The sequence below is a fragment of the Copidosoma floridanum genome, unplaced genomic scaffold (assembly GCF_036245765.1).
Source record: "Copidosoma floridanum isolate Cflo_tuat_1 unplaced genomic scaffold, Cflo_Japanese_pri ptg000010l, whole genome shotgun sequence".
Taxonomy (NCBI): domain Eukaryota; kingdom Metazoa; phylum Arthropoda; class Insecta; order Hymenoptera; family Encyrtidae; genus Copidosoma; species Copidosoma floridanum.
The window spans coordinates 425,686-447,382 of NW_028321887.1; the positions used below are offsets into that span (position 1 = coordinate 425,686).

At 38.2% G+C, this 21,697-nt stretch overlaps 2 protein-coding genes across 7 annotated transcripts in view; one reads left to right on the top strand and one right to left on the bottom strand.

Moving 5' to 3' along the window:
- Positions 1–3,572, top strand: part of Gpat4 (Glycerol-3-phosphate acyltransferase 4) — a 310,118-nt gene extending 306,546 nt beyond the window's left edge. For all 5 annotated transcript variants that reach the window (XM_089589923.1, XM_089589926.1, XM_089589925.1 and 2 more), the window contains 2 exons: positions 1,922–2,130; positions 3,131–3,572. In XM_089589923.1, the coding sequence (XP_089446049.1) occupies positions 1,922–2,130; positions 3,131–3,218 (297 nt within the window). In that variant the 3' untranslated portion in view covers positions 3,219–3,572. The remainder of the gene's footprint in view (positions 1–1,921; positions 2,131–3,130) is intronic.
- A 1,184-nt stretch (positions 3,573–4,756) lies between these two features.
- The window catches only part of mRpL43 (mitochondrial ribosomal protein L43), a 31,880-nt gene continuing 14,939 nt past the window's right edge, over positions 4,757–21,697 (bottom strand). Inside the window, exons 3-4 of one of the 2 annotated variants that reach the window (XM_089589922.1) lie at positions 5,005–5,210; positions 4,757–4,931 (exon numbers count right to left, since the gene is read on the bottom strand). In XM_089589922.1, the coding sequence (XP_089446048.1) occupies positions 4,806–4,931; positions 5,005–5,210 (332 nt within the window). In that variant the 3' untranslated portion in view covers positions 4,757–4,805. The remainder of the gene's footprint in view (positions 4,932–5,004; positions 5,211–21,697) is intronic. The other variant, XM_014354578.2, reaches the window with a different exon arrangement.

Genomic DNA, 21,697 nt, shown 5'->3' on the forward strand with positions numbered 1-21,697 from the left:
GACGTTTTTGGGCTAGGTTAGTTCAGCAGACTTTGTCACGGCGTCTTATACACATACACGTGCTCCCCTTCACCTTCCCACGGGAGCAATCCAACTTCCTCAAAGAAAACAATAATCTTTAAAAAATTAAAAAATATTGTTTTGTTTACAAGTTGTTAATATTAAAAAATGCAGTACATAAACATTTTTTCAGCCTTAAAAAATTAACAACTTTATATGCTTTTATTTTTTACACATAACACATACGAATTTTTTCTTGTTTATAGCCACATTTTACGGAAAAAATTTCTAGATCGAATGTTTCGAATATTTATTGAAATATAGAACCGTTCCCATAACACTTGATGCTTTCATGATATCTTATTTTCTATGTTAAAACTTATAGAGTAAAATAGTTGGAGCGGCCACCATCAACAAAAGTTTTTTACATCATCATTAAAATATGCGTATAAGTGGCAAGTAGCACCAAATGACAGGCGCATATCAGATACCCAAATCTGTCTAACCTTGCTCAACTTCACATAAGGTCCAAATCACCAGTTGGGCAATGTTTGTTAGAGGTAGGCAAAGTAAAATGAAGTTAGGCATGTGTTTAACAGAAGTAATTTTTTTCTCGGAGACCTTTAGATCGCCTTTCTTTCATTAAAGATTAAAGACGATTAAAGACTCATTTTTACCCTAGAGGAAATTAGTCTTATTGTCACTTTTTTTCGCTCTATCATGATTTATGAGGTAAAAACTAAGAGAAAAAAATAGTGGCACCTCCTACATACGTAAGCATCTTTGAATACGTATAAATTTCAGATTTTTAGTGGTTATGAAATAACACGCTTTTTCAGAATTAAGATAATTTTGATGTTTTTCAGAATTTTCTTCAAGTTTACTACGCTACTTTTTTACTTTTTCTCCATTTTTGGCTAATTTTATATCTTTTTCTGTAAAACTTTTTTTTAAATTTATTCTATTAATTAAATTCTTCACTTTTTTATTTTTGCTTTTATTTCTCTATTAACTTCGAAATTTTTTAATTTTACGGAACTTTTTGTATTTTTTCTCAAAACGGAGGCATTCTAAATCCTTAAATTTGTTACTTACGCGAAAAAATTTTTATGTTTGAATAATTAACAGTAAAATTTTTTTTTTTGGGTTAGGGTAACGACAAATCGTCTTAAAAATGAATTTCTATACTAATAATTATTTAAAAAGGTTTTCCTCGCATTGATAATTAGACTTATTATCTAATTCGATTTCTCATCACTTAAAATATGTACATACACCTTGACGACAAGATACAGCTGGTTACGGTAATGACCAATTTCATTATTTTTTTAAGTGCACGAAAAAAAAGATTGTCGCAAAAAAGAGTTTTTCAATTTTTCAATCGCCTTGCAGGTTCATAAACATAGTCCATATAAATAAAGGTAAACAATGTCAGTGGCGACACCACTGGAATTGAAAAAGCAATTGTACTGCAAGAATTTGTGCTCGAAGTTTGAAATTAACAAAATCGAGAGACAAAATGTACGACAGAAAATTGTTTAAGAATTGTTTTTCGCATACAGTTAAGTAGGTATTTGACTTGAAGATATTTCGATATGAAAAGTTAAAAGAATCGAAATTTTTTTTTTTAATTTAGGTAGACAATGTAAAATTCTGACCGGAGACAGGTTACGGCAATGACATTTTAACATTATATTCTTTGTTCAAGCTTGCAAATCATACCTGATTCGAGATTTTTCGTATGAATACAAAAAAACACAATTACTTTTTATAAAATTTTCGTATATAAATATTATTTTAACAATTAACTGTTTGTAAAGAGCAAGGACCTGAATAGCCCAAGTTTTTTTACAATGACCCATATGTACAATAGTTCTTGAGTGAAAATATACTTAATAATGTTTCAAATGAACACTTGCAGTACGATCCTCGTTTTGGCGATGCATTTTGGAACAGCAGTCGATTTTCTATGGTCCAGTATTTATACATGATGATGTCAAGCTGGGCAATCGTATGTGATGTTTGGTACCTTCCTCCAATGTACCGGAAAGGAGACGAGAGTGCCATAGATTTCGCAAATAGAGTGAAATCTGTTATCGCGAGGCAAGGAGGACTCGTTGATCTTCAGTGGTAATCACATGTTTTATTTTTCGATCGATTTTGAAGAATATCTTATATAATTGTAGAAAACGATAGTAATAGTATAATACGTCATGAAGCAGGGAAGTAGTACATTCCCGTCCGCGTGTAAATTGCCACCCGAGGCGAAGCCAAGGGTGGCCAATACACGGGCGGTGATGTGTTATTTCCATGCCGAATGGTTTATATGATTTTTCTTCACACCCGGCGGGACATTTGCGACCCAAAATAAGTTATTTGTTGCTTAATTTTATATAAAATCAGCACGCAGTCGTTATAACGTTCATTGTGAATGCTCATGCGTTTTTTGATTCAGGGAAATAAAGAGCAAGAGAGATAGAAAATAATATATAGCGATTTCGGTACTGTATGTATCAGCCACGCTCGTATAGAAGTCGTTCAATTATATATAAAATTCAATTACTCACAAAATTTATGTTCAAATCTTCTATACCGACATTATGGTAATTATATTAGTATATGTTATACTTCTGTGACGGTCGTTTATTTATGTATAAAATCTACTTTGAAACAAAACAGACATACAGGTATGCCACCAAATATATAAGCTTTAAGATTCATGTACCCACAGAATCGCTTCGAGTACTCAGACGTATAGAGACTGAGTACTTGATTATTTTTCATTGTTGAGTATATCACTGCAACCTGAATATCTGCACTGCATAAGTATTGAGGTTATGATCCGAGTGTTTTGGTTTCCGTCAGCTGAGTAAAGTACATTGTCGACTATATCTTATATACACATGAGTAGCTGACGACCGACATGAGAAAATAACTACGAGAGAGCTGCGCAGTACGTTATTGCGTAACAAAAAGATTCCCAGCTTGAAATCAGAAATTCCCGTCAGGATGTGATGAAAATTTTTTTCGCTCACCCTATTGAAAAAAAAACTTTTTGTATATTTTTACTAAAAAATAATTGGTTTTCGATGCAAGAGCACGAATCATAGTTAATCGCATCTTCTTTCAGGGATGGCCAACTCAAAAGAATGAAGCCAAAAAAAGAATGGCGAGAAAAGCAGCAAGAAGAGTTTAGCAAAAGATTGAAAGTTGAATGACTTAATGATAGTGTTCTCGTTGCTTATGTCATCAATAATTACTGCTGTGGTACGTTTTTTAGCCCTTTGAAATTGACTGCTTGATGAAGCAGTTTGTTTCAGTGGACGTTGGATCGAGAACTTTAAGCCTTGTAAATTATTGAAAGCAAACTTCGAAAACTGTAAGAATATTTGTACATCTACTTTGTTGAGCTGTTGAGAGACTGACTATCCAGAGCACTCTTATTTTTTGACTGATGCAATAAGTGTTTTTCAAGGATTGAGATGTGTTGACTATTTTTTTATGCCTGTTATAATAATTAATAATTATAAAAAAAAAAAAAATAGTAACATCAATAAACTATTCGTAAAATACTTTTATTTTTACAAATTGTGTATGCATGAATTTCTTTAAACATTTGGAACGATTTTTAAAGTGTTAGATATTAATATATTGTACTACTTATTGAGAAAATGAAAATCTATGCTTATTATACTTACGTATCATGAGCTTTTTAGTGTTACCACTTCAACCAAAAATTTATGTGATTTAAGGGGGCTCCAGCGAGCACTGTTACCAACCCAAAAATAATTGTGTCAGTTGGTATCTCAGCTGCAAGTATATGTGCGAGCACCACCATGTATGTATACCTATGCATAACTATAAAAACTGTATGCTCATACAAGCAGAACACAACGACTTGAATACTTAACGGATTATCTCGAATTTTTTCAGGGTTACCTATATTTTGCGATGTACCATCTGAAAGCTGAGATTTTTTTTATAAAACAGTTATTATTCTGATATGTAACTCCGACATTATGGTTAGAAAATTAAGATATTTTTATGTTGCTCCATAAGAGGTTGTGTATAATTTGTGAGCTTTGAGAGCAAGTATCTCGAAATTTTCCACGGTTAGAGAGATAAATAAAGACACCGTTGAATTCAGTGGGTTCTTATCTATCAACTAAACTACCTATGACCTCTTAACTCCTCCCGCTGGAGCACCCTTAAGTACTGCTATGTTGAATAAAGCATATAATGGACTTCGTTCGCGATGTATGGAATAAGTTTGTTTACTAAAATTATGAAATTGTAGGTGACATGTTTTAGTCAATATTTTTGATTACATTTAAGAAAAAAAAAAAAAAAAAAAAAAATTTCTCACTTGAACATAGCATTATTTATTTATTTTGTAATAATGAAATCACTGAAACATTTTTATCGTACTTACTACTAGTACTGAATAAAATACAAATTCTAAGACACTAGTTTTGGTGTTGCTACGTAGCAATTACTACGTACTTCTCCCATATACTAGTCGGTCTTTTTGATCCATGTATTCTGTTCATTATTTACCAACAAATGTTTTATTAAAAAAGAAGAAAGAAAAAAAAAAAATAAATAATACTTAAACTAATAGCTCAAACATTATTATATTAAAAAACTGTCTCAGTGAGATAAAGGTACAAAAAAAAATGTACAATTAAAGTCAGCTTTAATATCGTTTTGTACTAACAGGCAAATATAAAATAAAGAGACTGTTAATTTTAATGTATATTTTATTAAGAATCCCTAAAAATACATTTAAAACAAAGGGAAACAGTTTAATTTTGAGCTGTTTGTTTGGGTAGTTTTTTTGCTGTTTTATCATTGAGCTGCTGTTCTATAAACAATTTAACAATTTCTTCCGAAGCTGTTTCGCCTGTTTTGTTACACGTTCTAAATTCATCCTGCAAATTGAAAAAAAAAAAAATTTGATTACAAGTAAAAATTACTTTTTAAATGCAGCATAATTGAACTTACAGACGAGATTTCAGTAATATTCAATTTTGGATTCCTGAAGGTAAATGGTGTCCATGGTCCTTGGATAGATGGAAACTCTGTATGCCAGAACTTGCGCAATCTTATGTCAGAACCATTTTTCGATTGAGTCTTCACAAGTTCCATGTATTTGATTATATTTTCATGTGAAAATCCTTGGCAAGGGATCCAGTGAACATCTCCACCAACTATTGAAACATTACCCCTTCATCAAAATTATCCTTTTTAATAATACTCTGGCTATAAACTGTTTTATATTGTTTACATAGCATTTTAGGCAACATTAAAAAAAAAAATGATAAAAATAATAAGCAAATAGCTAAATTTACTACAAAGACTACGCATTTACATAAAAGCTACGACCAATACGTTTGAAGTACAATTTAGGGTTAGCAAACTAGATGAAAACTACCTCTACTTGATGAAAATCCAGACCGAGCCAAAAAAAATTACTTTCTATAGATCTCGAGCCCAACAACAAACGTAGCCACCTTTCGGACAAAAAAAATCTCAGTAATAGAGCCAAAAAAATGGTAAAAATTGCCAAAACAGGTTTTTCGATTCTACCAAAAAAGCTGTAAATCGAACATAAAAACCTTCTGCATGAAAAAGATGCGCAATTTTAAGACAAACAAAATAAGCCCTGGTGGACCTAAATCGGCCTTGCCATTGTCCCGCAAATTGCCAAAAAGTTTCAATTTCGCCCTATTTTTCAGTAGTTCGCAACTGGCGTTCTAATTACCATTTTAAAAGAACATGGATTTTGTGATTCCTAACAACCCTACAAAATTTTAAGATGATCAGATGCAAACTTTTTGCAATCCGTCAAATAAACTAAAAAAAAGGTCCTTCCGATAAATGGCTCTATGTGATCTAACAACTTTTTTAGAGCCATTTATGGTCCACCAGGGCTCATTTTGTTCGTCTTAAAATTGCGCATCTTTTTCATGCAGAAGGTTTTTATGTTCGATTTACAGCTTTTCTGGTAGAAGCGAAAAACCTGTTTTGGCCATTTTTACCATTTTTTTGGCCCTTTACTGACAGTTTTTTTGTCTAAAAGGTGGCTACGTTTGTTGTTGGGCTCGAGATCTATACAAAGTAATTTTTTTTGGCCAAGTCTGGATTTCTCTGTCGAAAATCTAGTTTGCTTACACTAACTAGAGTATTGGCAGTTTCCAGCACAGGTACCGCCGTCTCGTGAATTAAGGCATAAACTGAACTATGTATAAAACTATGATGAAAACAGTATAAAAATGTGTAAATAAGGCTTAATATAATTACTAAGCATATGTATTGCTTTTAATTTAGAAAAAAGCCAAGTTATAGTCTGAAATTAACACATAACTAAAAATCAAAAGCGGTCTTGCAACTATAACGTATGGAAGTATAGGTGAGACTCCACGCTCTTTCTCCTTAACTCTCGTAACGAGGGGCTCTAGGACCAAGAGAAGGGAAGCGCGAGCAAGGAGAGAGTCTATCGAGGGAGTACACGACTAGCCTTCGAGGGAAACACACGCGCTACTTTGACTATGATTACGCTTGAATAAAGGTCTTTGAAATAACAAGTGTTGGTCATTCTCGCGACGCACCTCTTTACCAATATCTTCCATACGTAACAGTTTTGGTGCTAAGTGTGGGGTCTGGTAAGAGTCGGAATTTTTTTTTCTTTCATTGTACTCGTTTCAAAAAAAAATTCCGCCGAGAATCACACAGTGCAGTGCCACGAGAATACGACGATTGATAAGCGGGAAGCCGAGGAGCCGATCAAAGACGACAGTTCCGGTCATATTCGACAAGCAGCGGTGACAACAGCCTGGAAGCCATCAGGACCAGGATACCAATTTCAGATAATCCCAGGATCAAGGAAACAAGCGGCGAGCGCTGAAGGGAAATGGTTGCCAAAACTTGATTCTTATTGGCGTGCATATTTAAGGTGGCTCCAGTGGCCTCAATGTTAAAATTATAAATAACCCAACCGAGGTTAATAAAATTGAATTATATTTTTTTAATTCCCATCTTTCTATTCGTATAAAAAAAAATTAGGGTTGACGATGAAAATTATAAGAAATCATGCTTACAAAATCGTAGTTTTAAGACGGGTTGGATAGGAAATGCAAGCTTACGCGATATACAACCTACTGCTGCACTTATATAAATAACCCGTAAGGTGTAAAAAATATACTATCTTGTATATATTATTACGCAGTTTTCGATGACATGATAAAAGTGTCTTGTTATCCAATAAAATCTTTAAATAATCGGAGACTAAGTATACAGTTGCGAGTACAAGTCAGCTCTCAACTGTCTGCATTCTGCAGAGTACATATATATAGGTATAACTACTCTTGAACTTAGGAGCGTACCGTAACAGTTCATCAATTAGGGCACCATAAAACTTTTTTGTTTTTTTATATTAACTCACTAAAGTAACAGATAAAATGTAGAATATGGCTTACAACAGTCTCTACGATAATTTTATACCATATTTTAAAGAAAATAATGATTAATTTTTAGTCTCCCCATTTTGATACGGCACTAGGCGCTGGAGCCACCTTAAGAGCACACAAGTACATTTATAATAAAATTAATTTACTCCCAAGGCAAAATAGGAGAGGCACTTATTAGGTGAATATAAGGTTGTTGCATTTATTTAGTTTTGACACACAGACGCGCGCGCGCGCGCACACACACATACACACAGATCTGTTATTATGTTCGCTCCCACTTATAGTGTTTTTTTTCTTTAAACGCAAATAAATCACGCGAAATAACAGACTTGGACGCATTCGACTGGTAAAATTTTCTGTTGGAAAAACGATTTACTTGGTAAAGAATTCTAGAACCCGGGGAAATATAGGTGAGTCATAACGCAAAGATTCAACGAGTCGGTCGAACACAGGAAACAGCAGAGAACAAAGGGGAGAGGGAACAGAGTTTTAAGAGACTGAATAAGTGTCATAAATCAGATCAAGCACTGAAAGCAGGGAAACTCTCTCGCCCGTTTGTTCTCTCTTAAACTCTGCAGCTAGGTGAAAGTGAAAGGGACCAAATATTAGGACCCAGGCATAACATATAACGTAGCGGGAGCTGGTAAGAGGGATCCTCAGCATTATCTTTTCCGGTATAACAAACCCACGCGTTCACACTATACTATATGTATATATACTGACTCAAGGCGAGCTGAGCTTTTCAAATAGGGCCCGAGTGTGTCGTGTGAGTAAATAGAGGCATTTAGGAAAACCCAAGCTACATATACAGCAAACATGCCACTCTCCGGAGGTACTAACTACAACGTTGTGAATAACAGGGAAGAAATAAACGACGACAGAACTGAAATAGAAAATATAGTTAACAGGAGAACAAACAAATACAAGACAACAAATGCTGGAACTAGAAATAGAAGTGGAAGGGTGTAAGATACTGGACTCCCTAGACGAAAATACTGAAGCGAAAGTAATGGGCCTGTTCTCGACGATGAAAGCTAGGCTAAAACATGCTCAGAGAGCGGACACGTCACGTAACGTTGCTACAGGAATCATTTGAGATTCGCCGCTGATAAGCACAGAGCCTAACTGCTACGAATATAAAGAGCCAGGAACCCTCAGGATAAGCGACTCACATAATTAACAGCTACTGGACAAAATAAAAGATATAAGCGATGAACTTAAAAGAATGAAGGAAGCCGCATTTATAGCAACAGTACCACCGCCAAATAATAATTATGCAAATCGAGTCGATTCTGAGGTGAGTAGAGATAGAACATGGAGCGATACAGCACCTACCAGGGCCCAACACGCAGAATACATACAGGCTACAAACAACCATAATCACCTACGCAGACCGTAGAACGCGCAACCAAATATTCTGTCCACGCTCAGTCATATGACAAGCAACATTTCGTTCTTTGATGGAGACCCAATCAACCTACCACTATTCAAAAGGATGGTAAGGATGGCTGCGGAAAGGGTGGGCCCAGAAAATGAATTATTTTTTTCTCGGTACTCTTGCGAGCAGACTAAAGGGAAAAGCGGCTGAACATTTCGCGCCCAGACTGGCTCAATTTGAGACAGTTCAGGAATATCTTCGGGACTTTCGAGGAGATATGGGAGCATAAATAATTTGGACACGCTGATGGCACAGCTAAAGATAATTAGACAACAAAACCAGGAATCAATAAATGACAACGGCGGAAGAGTACAAGGATTGTATAACAGGCTGACGATGCTGCATGATACGAATCCAAGCCTACTCCCTATTCAGGAGCAGGTTCTGAAAGAAAGCGCAGGGGCAGAGGCAGTAAAGCAATTTACATAAGGCTTGCACCCAACATACCGATGAAAAAAAAATTATGTGCTAAAGCCCGAAGACCCTCTGCGAAGCAATTATAGAAGTGCTGGAAATAGAGAGCGACCTTAGCTTACGGCATGCAATACCAGTAAGTGCAGTGCCACACAATAAAGTAACAACCGAGTGGGGGCAACTAGTAAACCTGGCAAATATAGGAAAAAGAACAACAGAAATCACCAATGTGGCACAAGGAGCAATAGCAACAAACGTAAAACGCTGTGTATACTGCGACGGCCGAACCGGGCATTTAGTCGAGGAATGGCGAAAACTGCTAGCGGTGATAAACGACAGAAAAAAGCCAAGTAATAACGAGAGGGAACCAAAGGGAAACTGCAATTATTATCAGAGACCGGGACACTATACGAGAGACTGCCGCTCACGTAAACAAGATAGGAAGAAAGAGAAAAGACAGCGAAACGAGGGGCATAACCAACCCGTAGATAACACCAATACCAACAGAAATGCCTATAATTACGGGAACGGAAATGATAATCCTCACAACTATAATGATAATAATTATAACAGAGGCTATAACAATAGCCCAAGGAATCCTTATAACAGGAATAATAACAACTACAACAGAAAAAACATTTACAATAATGGAAATAACAATTACAATAACGGAAATAACAATTTAAATAGTGGAAATAACAATTGCAATAATGAAAATAACAATTACAATAATAGAAACAACAATAACAATAACAGGTATAATAACTACAACCCCACAGGCAGTAATTATTACACCAACCGCGGCTACGATGACCCGTATAATAACAACAACGGGGAAACATTCAATCGTTATGGAAACAACTATGAAAAGCAAGACAGCAGCAACGGCTGTAATAGGGGTCTAGTTAGAAAGAGGCCACCACAGGATAGAGGCCCACAGCAGCGAGAAAACGGCGCATGCGGCCGGGCCCTGACAACAGGAGAGACGCACCCGCAGCTTTAAACTCGCAAGATGTTCGGCGTGGTCCCCAAACGTCGAACATGAACTAGAGAAGAAGGCGGAGAAAAGCGTGTCCGGCAAAGGAGAATGTGCGAGAGAGAGGCCACAGAAGGCGGAGCTAGAAATAGTGGGGATGGAAACGCACTACAACAGCCCGAGTACTGACTTAGGGCAGGGAAGAGTAAAACATAATAAAGTAGAGTGCGAAGATACTCCTACACAGCGGAAAGGAAAATGCGCAAAAAAGGTAGAAGGGCCCGCCAAAAAAGTAATCGAATAAAGGCGCCGGACATGCATAAGGAGAATGACGAACCCAAGCTTTCAGAGAGTGACGAAGTAAAAGATCAGCTTCCCAAAATAACTATAAAACTCGCGAGAACGAGGCACACGCCACCATCGGTCCAACTAGGAGGACCACAGTTAAAAAACAGAAAGGCGACTTTTTATATGGATACAGGCGCAGAGATTCCGATCATAAAGGAAAATTTCCTTAGCACAGATATGCTAATAGACAGTAGGTATTGAGTAGCTATTATCGGCGTGACTCACAGAGCACGAAAAATATTGGGCACAGTATAGGCCCGGTTGCACGGATTGTAGTGCACATTACATGTAGTCCCCCATAACTTCCCAATTGACGTGGAAGGAATCATAGGGTTGGATACTTGGGGCCAGATAAGCGCCGCCGAGAAAATGATTTAATTAAATGACGTAGAGATACCATTGTTGAAGCCGGAGTGTTTTAGAATACCTGCAAGATTGAAACTAATTATTTATGCGCGAGTAAGAAAGAGTGAAAATAATGCAGAAAATGGCTGGAAACCCCCCCCCCCTTCCCAAGGTATGGAAAAAGGAATATTATTTGGAAACTTTATAGCCAGAAATATCAACGGAAAAATAGTTGCAGAATGAAATAATAAGAGTGACGAGATAAAATGCGTGCCTGCACAGGAAAAAAGTTGATCGCCCTGCCCCACCGAATACAGTCACGCCGTGTACTCACTTTCTTGGTCGCGCCGCATGCCTGTTTTAGGCGCGCGGCGCACCCAAAGTACCTGGCGCGCGGGACAACTAAAATTTAGATGTGCAGCAGCACCAGCTACACGTTCGGCAGTACGCCCAATTTTTAGGACTGCTGTCTGCCTGTTTTATGAATATATAATGCTATTAGCTTGTGTAGTTTAGCATTGTGAAAAATCACTTACGTGATTAGTAATAATGTTAATAAAATTAATTTCTAGCATTAAGCACTTTTTCAATTCGTACAGTAAATTATTAAACAATTTTTTCATTGTTAGTCAGACGTATTTTTAATTATGTAATACGGTTTTGTATTACAATAATCATATAATGATTGCAGTTTGCTCGCTATTTAAAATGTGTTTTTAATGTTTCATTAATTACAAATGACGTAACGTATAGTTAGTTAAGTAAAATTTCTTCTCTGGACTAGGTATGGTTCGATGAAATGAGAAATTTACTTTAAATAATAAGTGTAAAGTAAGTAGAGTATTAGTAATATTCTTTAGTTATGTACATTACAATCATATAAATTGAATTATAATCTAACGTAATTACAAACAATATGGAGCGACAACTAACAAGTCTCAGTTAGATCTAGTATTTCAAGTACAAGGCGACATGTAAGGTATCTCTGACTGTTTAATTAATCGATATTTCTTTTTTTGTAAATTAAAAAAGCGCGTATACGTGAGGTACACTGGTATATTACCTGGGAGATATACACGTACACTTACAACAAAAACACTGCCACTAATTTTTACAACTACATTAAATTATAAACAAAAGTTAACTGCACAGCGTTTAAGCCACATCACCTCTTTTAAAACAAAACAGGCAGACAGCAGTCCTAAACATATATTGGGCGTACTGCCGAACGTGTAGCTGGTGCTGCCGCGCATCTAAATTTTAGTTGTCCCGCGCGCCAGGTACTTTGTGTGCGCCGCGCGCCCAAAACAGAAATGCGGCGCGACCAAGGAAGTGAGTACACGGCGTGACTGTATTCGGTGGCGCAGGGCGACCAACTTTTTTCCAGTGTGTGCTGAAAGAAGAGCTGCTAGATTACGAAGAAATTTATCGGAAGCACTCAGAAGACGTTGTAGGGGATAATGTCGAAATCTTGGGGGAAGCGGGAATAAGGTTATTTAATAAAGAACTAGGTGATGATGAAAAAAAAAAACAGAAAATTTTACAGAAGACGAAGAAGAGTTAGAGAAACAAAAACGGGTAGATAAGATAATGCAACTCGTAGACACAGCCAGTTGCAACCATGAAGAAAAGGAACATGTGAGAAATTTGATTGAGTCAAACCCTTATGTATTTGGCCTCGACGGTGAGCCTCTCAAGGCAATACACCCGATAAAGCACCGAATTATAACGTCGTCGAATAAACCCATCGTGGCGAAAAGATTCAGATATCCTCCAGCAGTAAGAGATCGAATGAAAATCGAAATAAAGAAAATGCTTAAACAAGGGATAATTGAGAACCCTCCACCTTCCCGTATAGCTCAAATACCTGGATAGTGGCAAAACAACGAAAAAAGAGTGAGAGTAGTCACAGATTTTCGACTACTAAACGAGGTGACAGTGGGTTCATGTTACCCGCTACTATTTCAGAGCGACATATTAGAGAATCTAGCGTCAGCACGGTACATCACAGTAGTGGAAATCAAATCAGGATTCTTTCAGGTAGAAAAACACGAAGATGATGCACATAAAACGGCATTTTCAGGCCCAGATGGGTGCTACCAATTTAAAAGCATGCCAATGGGGTGCAAAGACTCGCCCAACACATTTCCAAGGGCTATCGCACTAGCACTCGCGTTTGAAGTTATATACCGCCCAGTAGTACTACAAGAGGGGGAAGTGAATCCCGATCGGCCACGCCAAGAGCTATATCAGCTTGCGGACGAACAAGAGAATGAAGAACCGGCCGATAGCGACGGACCATCGGTGCGCATACTTAAAGTACGGGCAACTCGTAAGAAGAGAGTTCAAGGTAATCCGAAAAAATTAAAATCCATGGCACCGACTCAGAAAACTCGAACGGTATAATACGAAAAAAAGCATGATATTGCGGTGAGAATAGTGAAGAAAGTTCAGATATGAGTACAGAAGATCAAGGAAACGGCGATGCGGACTCTGATTCAGAGGAACCTTACGAAAAGAATTCGCTACCGCTACGAGTACTGAAAGGTCAAAACGAGTGGAAAGTACGAGAAGTTGCAGAGAAAGGAGAATTGATTTTACAGGGGACAGCAGACGGAAAATCAGGCTTCATTAAGATAGAGCCAGACTTTCAAAAGGGGATAACTATGACAAGCACGCCAGCAATAATAGAACAAAAAGAAAAAGTACGAACGGCACGCAAACGACAACTTGATACTTTGCATGAACAGAAACCACCTTTTTCAGCTACGCAACTGACAACAAATCCGTCGAAGAAAATAATAATAGCTAATTGCGACACACCATTACATAGCACTACAAGTAAAAATCAAGATTTCAACAACGAAGAAAGAAGCGTAGGAGACACTAAAATGATAAATGCAAGAAGAATAAAAATCATGCACATGTATGTTAAGCAGCATTTTGAAAAAACCGCACTCAAATAAAACATTAAAAAGTGTATTAAAGCACTTTAAGAGGTAAGCGTAGCTAATGAAATAAAAACGATTAAAATTGTTAGGGACCTAGCGATCCTCAATCTAACTCAGTGGGGATACTTTGTCGATACCTTTGAGGAAATATTGAAAGATATTAGACTAGCAGCAGTACTCTACACGAACACTCTGGTAATCTCACCGACAGACCAAAGGTTTAAAATAAGTTTATGCGAGAAGTACACAAAGAAAAGTTAATGTGAAATTAGCAAACGAAAAAGAAAATGAACAAATAACAATTTTTTTAGTACTCCATTGACTTCATTATTGAAAATTCTCTTCTTCCTCCCTTCTGTCGTCCTCCATCAGAAACTATCCCACTCCTACCATCATAATATGCTGATAATCACAACACCTGAAACGACACACATAATCGTCACGAGATATAGAATCGACTTCCATGTTTAGAACGAACAGCCCGTTCGTCGGACCATCCACCTCAAAGTAAGTATAATTTTGCAAAAACTATATAAACCAGTACTTAATCGTTATTATAAGGAAAATTAATAATAACGCACCCGGATCACCGGTTAACTATCAAGAGGAATAATTGATCCCACAAAGTGTGTGGCAGTGTTTTCTCAGGGCTGGGCCATCGAAAGACAGCCAGAAAGCCCTCGTGGGATCCTCGAACACCTCCGGGACAACAATACCACGTTACCAGCCCACCCTCGTTCAAACAGAGGCGTCGATACTGGAAAGAAGGCATAGAGATCTACATCAACTAGTAGGCTTAAAAAAAAAAGGAAGGGTGCTTGTAATCACATAAGCCACTACTTACACAACGACATTATGCAGCAGTGCACGTGGACTGCTCCTGCAGATTTGCGTACATGAGGACAGACACAGAAATTCTCCTGGAGCGAGAAATCATGTTGTCACGTGAGCAGCATCGAAGCTTAGCTTCGAAAACTCAGACAACGGCGAGAACACCTTAGAAAGCGCACTTTCTCCAGACACCAGAAGAAAAAAAAATAGAAGTTTTGTTGTTGAAGAGAAAAACAGCGAAAGAGCAGCAAACGAAATCAGCAAATGGGTCTACAACGTTGAGAGTAAAAGCAAACGAGAAATATTCATATAATCCCTATCCTCAACATAACCACGTTAGAATTGAGAGAGGGGGAGTAGCAGAAAAACTTAGTATCAGAAAATGTAAGGATGAAAAACACTAGAAAAATGCACTACACAGGTCTAAATGAAAATGAGGAATGCACCGCCGTAAAATGACTCCTTTTTACTCGTACCTCCAAGCTCGTCTCTACCAAAACACAAGTCAAATGTAAGATAACCGATCTTAAAACTATCTGACTATACAGTCTTCTCAAATATGTTTTATGACTCCACAGGCAAGATGGGCGCATAATATTATAAATAAAAAAAAAATTTGAGATAGAAAATTGTGAAACATACAAAAAGTACTTGCATAAATAAAAATTTTAATAAAGAATATACGTCAATTATTGTATACTTTATATGTAAGGAGATAGCCACACTCGCAGCTTAACGCTGATCGAATAAAGGAGAAATATAAGAGAAAGGGTATGGTACATACTGTAACATACTTAAACAGATAACTATCGATAGAGTATACATAGCGTCTGGGCAAATATTTAGTACGCGGACTACAACGCGTGCTTGTAGGCAGGGACCAGGGTTGGCAACTAATAGCTAACAGCTTTATATATTACAAAGTCAATAAATTCGGAATAGGATTTCTTTTTCTTATGTATAAGTGCCTTCTCCATCGGGGGATCCTACTACTAATATGTTATAGAATGTTCACAGGAAAACAAAGAACTCAAGAATTGGTAGTAGTTCAAACTGCGCCGACAGTAGAACTCGGAGCAGTAAGGCGACTGCAACCCTCTAGACGAGTAATAGAGTTGCCGTTGGCCGTGACACAAGATTAAGATTCGTGAGACAACGAGTAAGAGCGCCGGGAGTCGCTCGACTGTATCGGGGAGCGCAGTCCGTAGGACGAGACTTAGAAAGAAATTTCTTTTTTTTTTTGAATACTAATAACAAGAAATTTTTACTAATTTTTTTTTGGTAAAGCGAAAGTTAAAATGGAAACTACATTGTTAAGTAACCCTAAATGTAAAGTAGTCTTAAGCAGATGCCCACCTCGCGGCAATTTCGCGTATAATTGTAATACAAGGCAAACCGCATACACAAACAATATTTTTATACACTCGACACACGATGAGAGGAAACTGAATGATTGGAAGAGCAAAAATATTAATGTAAAGAGAACAGCAGTTCTCTACAATTAAATGGAAGTATAAGTGTGGAAGACACAACAACACAGACAACAGACACACACAAAATTGCAAACAGGTCAGACTCAACGCTACATAAATTGAAAATCAGCGTCGTCGAGGACGATGACGTCGCGGCCTTGGGCGTGTAACTTATGGAAGTATAGGCGAGACTCCACGCTCCCTCTCCTTAAATCTCGTAACGAGGGACCCTAGGGCCATGAGAAGGGAAGCGCGAGCAAGGAGAGAGTCTATCGGGGGAGTACATAACTAGCCTTCGAGGGAAACACACGCGCTACTTTGCCTATGATTACGCTATCTTGAATAAAGGTCTTTGAAATAATAAGTGTTGGTCATTCTCGCGATGGACCTCCTCACCAATATCTTCCCTACGTAACTCAACTCAAACACAATCATTTTATCATTTGTGAGTTATAGAATTCAATTTGGTTTCTTTAAATATTTCGAGCAAAACATGTGCTTAGTATTATTTGTTGTGCTGGAAATTGCAATTTGCAAAATAAAATTGTAATTTCTTGTACATCTTTAAATTTTGTGTAGAGAACTTTGCCCATTATTTCAACTTAACCATAATACTAGTGCTTTTAAACAGTTATTAAAATAGAAAGTAATTTTAGACCTCGTTTCATGTAAATCGGCTGCAATAATCCTAAGATGTTAATGACTATATGCACACACCTATTTGTACACCAAACCACTTCCCCAAACTTAACTATTGTTAATTTTATTTAATTGTATTTATCATGACTAGTTGCGCATGTCTTCAGAGCAAGCATCAGGCCGAAAGGACAACTCGCTCTTGCCCTGGTAGGTTGCGCACCAGGTAAGAACTCTATTTTTCCTACTGAGTGCGCACTAACTGTCCAAATCTTTAAAAAAATGCCTAAAGTAGGAAATAGTAGTTTTCATTGTCGATGAAATCTGTTGGCATATACGACTTTCAATAGGCAGCATAAATAGTGTGTAAGACAGCGCCACAGGCAAGGTGATACTTGCGGGCCCTATAGTCAGTACAGTGTAAGCTACCGTGCCTTCTACACCTTTCATCAGCTTTCTTTATTGTCTTTGTCAGTTTTGTCAGTAGTAAGTCTGTAAACTGTATCAAGTCAGTTGTATTTTACGTCGGTCGGCAGTTAAATTAAATAAACGGTTTGTCTTTCTATAAAATACTCGTTTTTATTTCGCGCGGCCCCTTTACTCACACCTTTTTAGGTTACGGGCCCCAGACTCGCATTACTGCGCGTGATCTCTTCTTTATTTTTTTGTGTGGGTGAGTATGACAAAAGGGAGGATGGCGGAAAGGGCTGAGACAGCAAAAGATGGACAAAAGAGTCCGATCGAGGAAGCGGCCGAGAGCGTGACCCCTGGTGACCAGGCCGAGTCCGTTGTCGACCAGGCGTTGTCGACGCCGGTCGAGGATAGGGGAGCAACTCTGGACGCCGGAACCGAGATCAGCGGTAGGTCAACACTTTGTCCTTTCGAGTGATGCCTAGGTTGGACGCTACGACGTCAGGTAACAAAGGGGAATTCTTGTGCATTTCGAGAAATGCGCGGGATTCTAAGAAACACGTGGCGTCGGTAGCGCGACACGCACATGCAAGAGCGGGGCGGATCGAGAGGGGGACAACAAATTGCGGCTGAGGAAAGAATTCGGTCTCTCTCTCTCCCTCTCGTGTTGACGCGAGGCTTTTTGACTGAAAATTTATTACGAGGCCGTTTATGTTTTGTTTTCGTGTTTTCTCGCGTCTCTTGTTCTTGTCGCCTCGACTGTTGCGTGCGCGTTACAATATAAATGTCTAAACTGGGAAAGTTCGAACGTGTGTCGGCAGAAAATTATATATGTCCTTTCCCGGTGCTTTTAATTAATTGAACTCTAGGCAACAAATATTCAAGGCGGTTTTTAGATTTAGTCAGAAAAGGCTGATATTTTAAAAGCTTACATTTTCTTTTAGACGAGCAAACTATCGATGTTCTGTCAAGAATATGTCAGTGAATTTCATCCCAAGTCAAGTCAGAGGAGCGACAACAAGCTGCCATCTTGTTGGTGGATAAAAGGGGAATAATGGCATGTGTCGGGCAAAAGGATATTCCCGCCAAAGGTGTGTAGACAAAATTATTTTCCATGTGACTCGCACAGTCACGTTAGACTTGTGTTCGGTCGCGCGCGGCTGTGTGAGTGCCTAGCGTGCAATCGTGCTTTGTGTTCGAGCACAAGAACACGCTTCGAGCCACGTTGACTACACGGAAGATTGTTGTTACCAGAATAAGCTATACCAAAAGTGATGAGCATAGAAAAATAATGTACAGGTCTTGAGATTTCTGCAACCAGTCTCACATTTTTAAATACTTATCTTGATTGGTACAGGATTTTTCTGTACCATGGATAGTCTATTAAATTTGTATACTGCGCATGGCTTTCTACTGTACCGTCTACCGCGCATAGTACGTGCGCTTATAATATACAGTGGAGATATGTATGTATATATATATGTGCATACTTGCATACATGTATGGGATTGTCATTGTTATTTTGGTTCAATATGTAAATTGTTCTTTGCGAGTTAAAACCAATTAGTATACGCAACAGGTAAGTGACTACAAGTGCCTACTGCACTTATCATTATATCTTGTTAGATTCGTATCAATGTATTGAACTTTATATTTTGTTGTGGTGGATATACTGAAATCCTAACCCCTTTAACTTTTACAGCTACGTATGTATATATATACTGACATTCTGAATGCTCCCACTGGCCGACTAACTTTCTGTACTGGTACAGTAAAAACCCGTACCACGTATCGGATTTTGACGTACTAAGCATAAAATTTAGCTATACTCAATAAGGTACTTTAAAGTATACTACCGTACCAAATATACCTGTACCAGTACACATTTTTCTTGTACAGAGTATCGAAAATACTTGTACTAACATGTAGTACCTGTTTTTCTGATAACAACAATCTTCCGTGTAGATTCGGCTTGCGTTCTGTCTATTTCGGGTTGACTCCCTGAAAACAATGTTCGTCTTTTGTTTTAGATTACCTGATCGGTGACGATTACAAATACATCGTTGAATTTCTTTGTAAAAAGGGAGGAAAAATGACGTTGCCAGAAAATCTATTCAGGGAAGACGGGGAAAGCAAAGAACCTGCTCGTGATAAACCCGGGTTATTTGAAAAGTCGGTCGATGTGTTTAAAATGTCAAATGAGAAAAAGTCCAAATTGTCAGTAGTCCGAAACTTTGATAAGATAAATGTAGACAGTAAAAATCTTTGGCAAAAATTAGGCGAAAATGAGTCTGTACACGAAGCAGCCCCCTCTTCCCCGTCACGCACACCGGAAAATACCCAACTTAAAGTCAAGAAAGTGCAAACCATTGAAAACAAATATAAATGGATAAACGTCAGCAAAACGAAGTTGCATATGGCAGATAAACAGAAAAATGAAAATTTTTCAGAAAACATCATGCTGGCTAGGTTCGACTCGATGATGGCCGCGATTAGTCAGATGATCGAAAGGCAGGAGAAAGCAAACGAGGAGGCAAGGAAGGCAGAGGAAGAAAGGCAGGAGGTTGAGAGAACAAGGGAGGAGATAATTCTGGTCATGCGCAATTTTGACCAGAGGTTGTCCCGGTTGGGCGAGCGGGTGAACAGGGTCGAGTCATCCGAGGCCCAATCGTCAACCGGGGCACCCCTGCAGTCATCAACTCCTCGCAACGACAGAACACGGGTGAGTCTACAAGACAGATTGAAAACGTTCTTGAATGACACAAGAAATGAAAATTTATCTAAAGGCAGCGCGGAACTTCTCGCGACAACCATCAATCAAATACATAAATTCGGCCGTGATACTTAACACAAATACAATTATCATCTGTCTAAAGATATGAAGTTCGAAGTTTTCCTCGATAAATTTAAGTCTGAACTCCGGTCTAAAGGATTACTATATGTCATTGATCCTTCGATTAAAAATACGGAATTTATTAACGAAGACATGATCAAAGAAGACAAATTAAAAGTCAGAGATATTTTGTTAAGTAGAGTAACGAAAAAATATCATTTAAGAACTTTTCGTCTGCAAGAACCGGTTGCAATTTTGGAAAGTCTGAAAGAACTTAAGAAGGGGGAGACGCCCCTTACAACGGCCGCAATTCGTAAAAAATTGCACGAAATTAAATTTTAAAAAAGGAAAGAATCGGTTGCCTAGTTCATAGAAAAATTTGAGGAACTGGTCAGAAATTATGAGACTATAAGTACGTCTGGTCCCTTTTCTGAAGAAGAAAAGCGAGATGCCTTTTATACTGCCGTAATCGGAGCGGTACCTAGCGTGCAGGTGACAGACTTCACGCTTAAAATGCAAAGCAGAGATAGAAAGGGTATGACATAATAAAGCCTCATGTCGTACATGTTAAAGGTTGAGTCAGAAGGCCTAGCAGAAGCCACTGGAGGTGGCCCCACGAAGGCAGGTTGACTGCATCTTAGCCCCAGGACCGCCTCCGCTGCTTCAACTGTGATGACTGGGACCATATGGCTGACAAGTGTCCGAAGGCAGGTACCGGACTCAGGAAGTGCTACACGTGTGGCACGTTCGTGCATGACATCTCAGCTCACAAGAGATGCAGCCTGAGATGTGGTGAGATAAATAAGTTTGATTCATGAAATTTTGAAAGGCAGGGCCGTGGAAGTCGAGGGAATCGAGGTGGCCACGGAAGTGGCCGTGGCAGTGGCCGAGGCCGCTCTAATTTCCGAAACTTTGGGCAGAAAAGGGACTCTAGCAACGTCAGGGACGGAAAAGATTCCAAAAGGCAGAAAGTTTCTGACCAGGGCCGGGAGACGAAGAAAAAACAAAATGCTTTAGGGTCAAATAAAGGTGAGTCTCTGACGTTGATCAAGCCCCCCAATACTCTGTTTTCAAACTCTGTAGGTTGGGTAAATAATTCAGAATCGGATGGAGAAAATAAGATTGAATTTGTCGCTGATTCGGGAGCGACTGATCACTTTGCAAAGTCAGAAAAATTCTTTACAAATATTGACAGAAACAAAATTGGTAAAATAAAATGTGCAAACTCAGACTTATCCGCAGACTTGAAAACGAAGGGAGTGGGAAATTTGCTGCTGAAAAATTGCAATAAAGACGTCGAGTTGAAGGGAGTGGTGTGTGCTCGCAACTTGATCGGGAATTTATTGTCGCTACGGAAATTTGCTGATATGGGCTTGTCGATCTATTTAGATGACAAGGAGATTAGTATTTTCGATCCTAATACTGAAAATGTATGGATATCGGGAATATATAAAAAATCCTATAGGATAGTTGAATTTGTTTAGTCGGACAACAAAAAAATGAAAGTCTTGACGGCTGAGTCAAAAGCACACACTATTCCTGAAAATTCAACTGCAGATATAAAATTAAATAA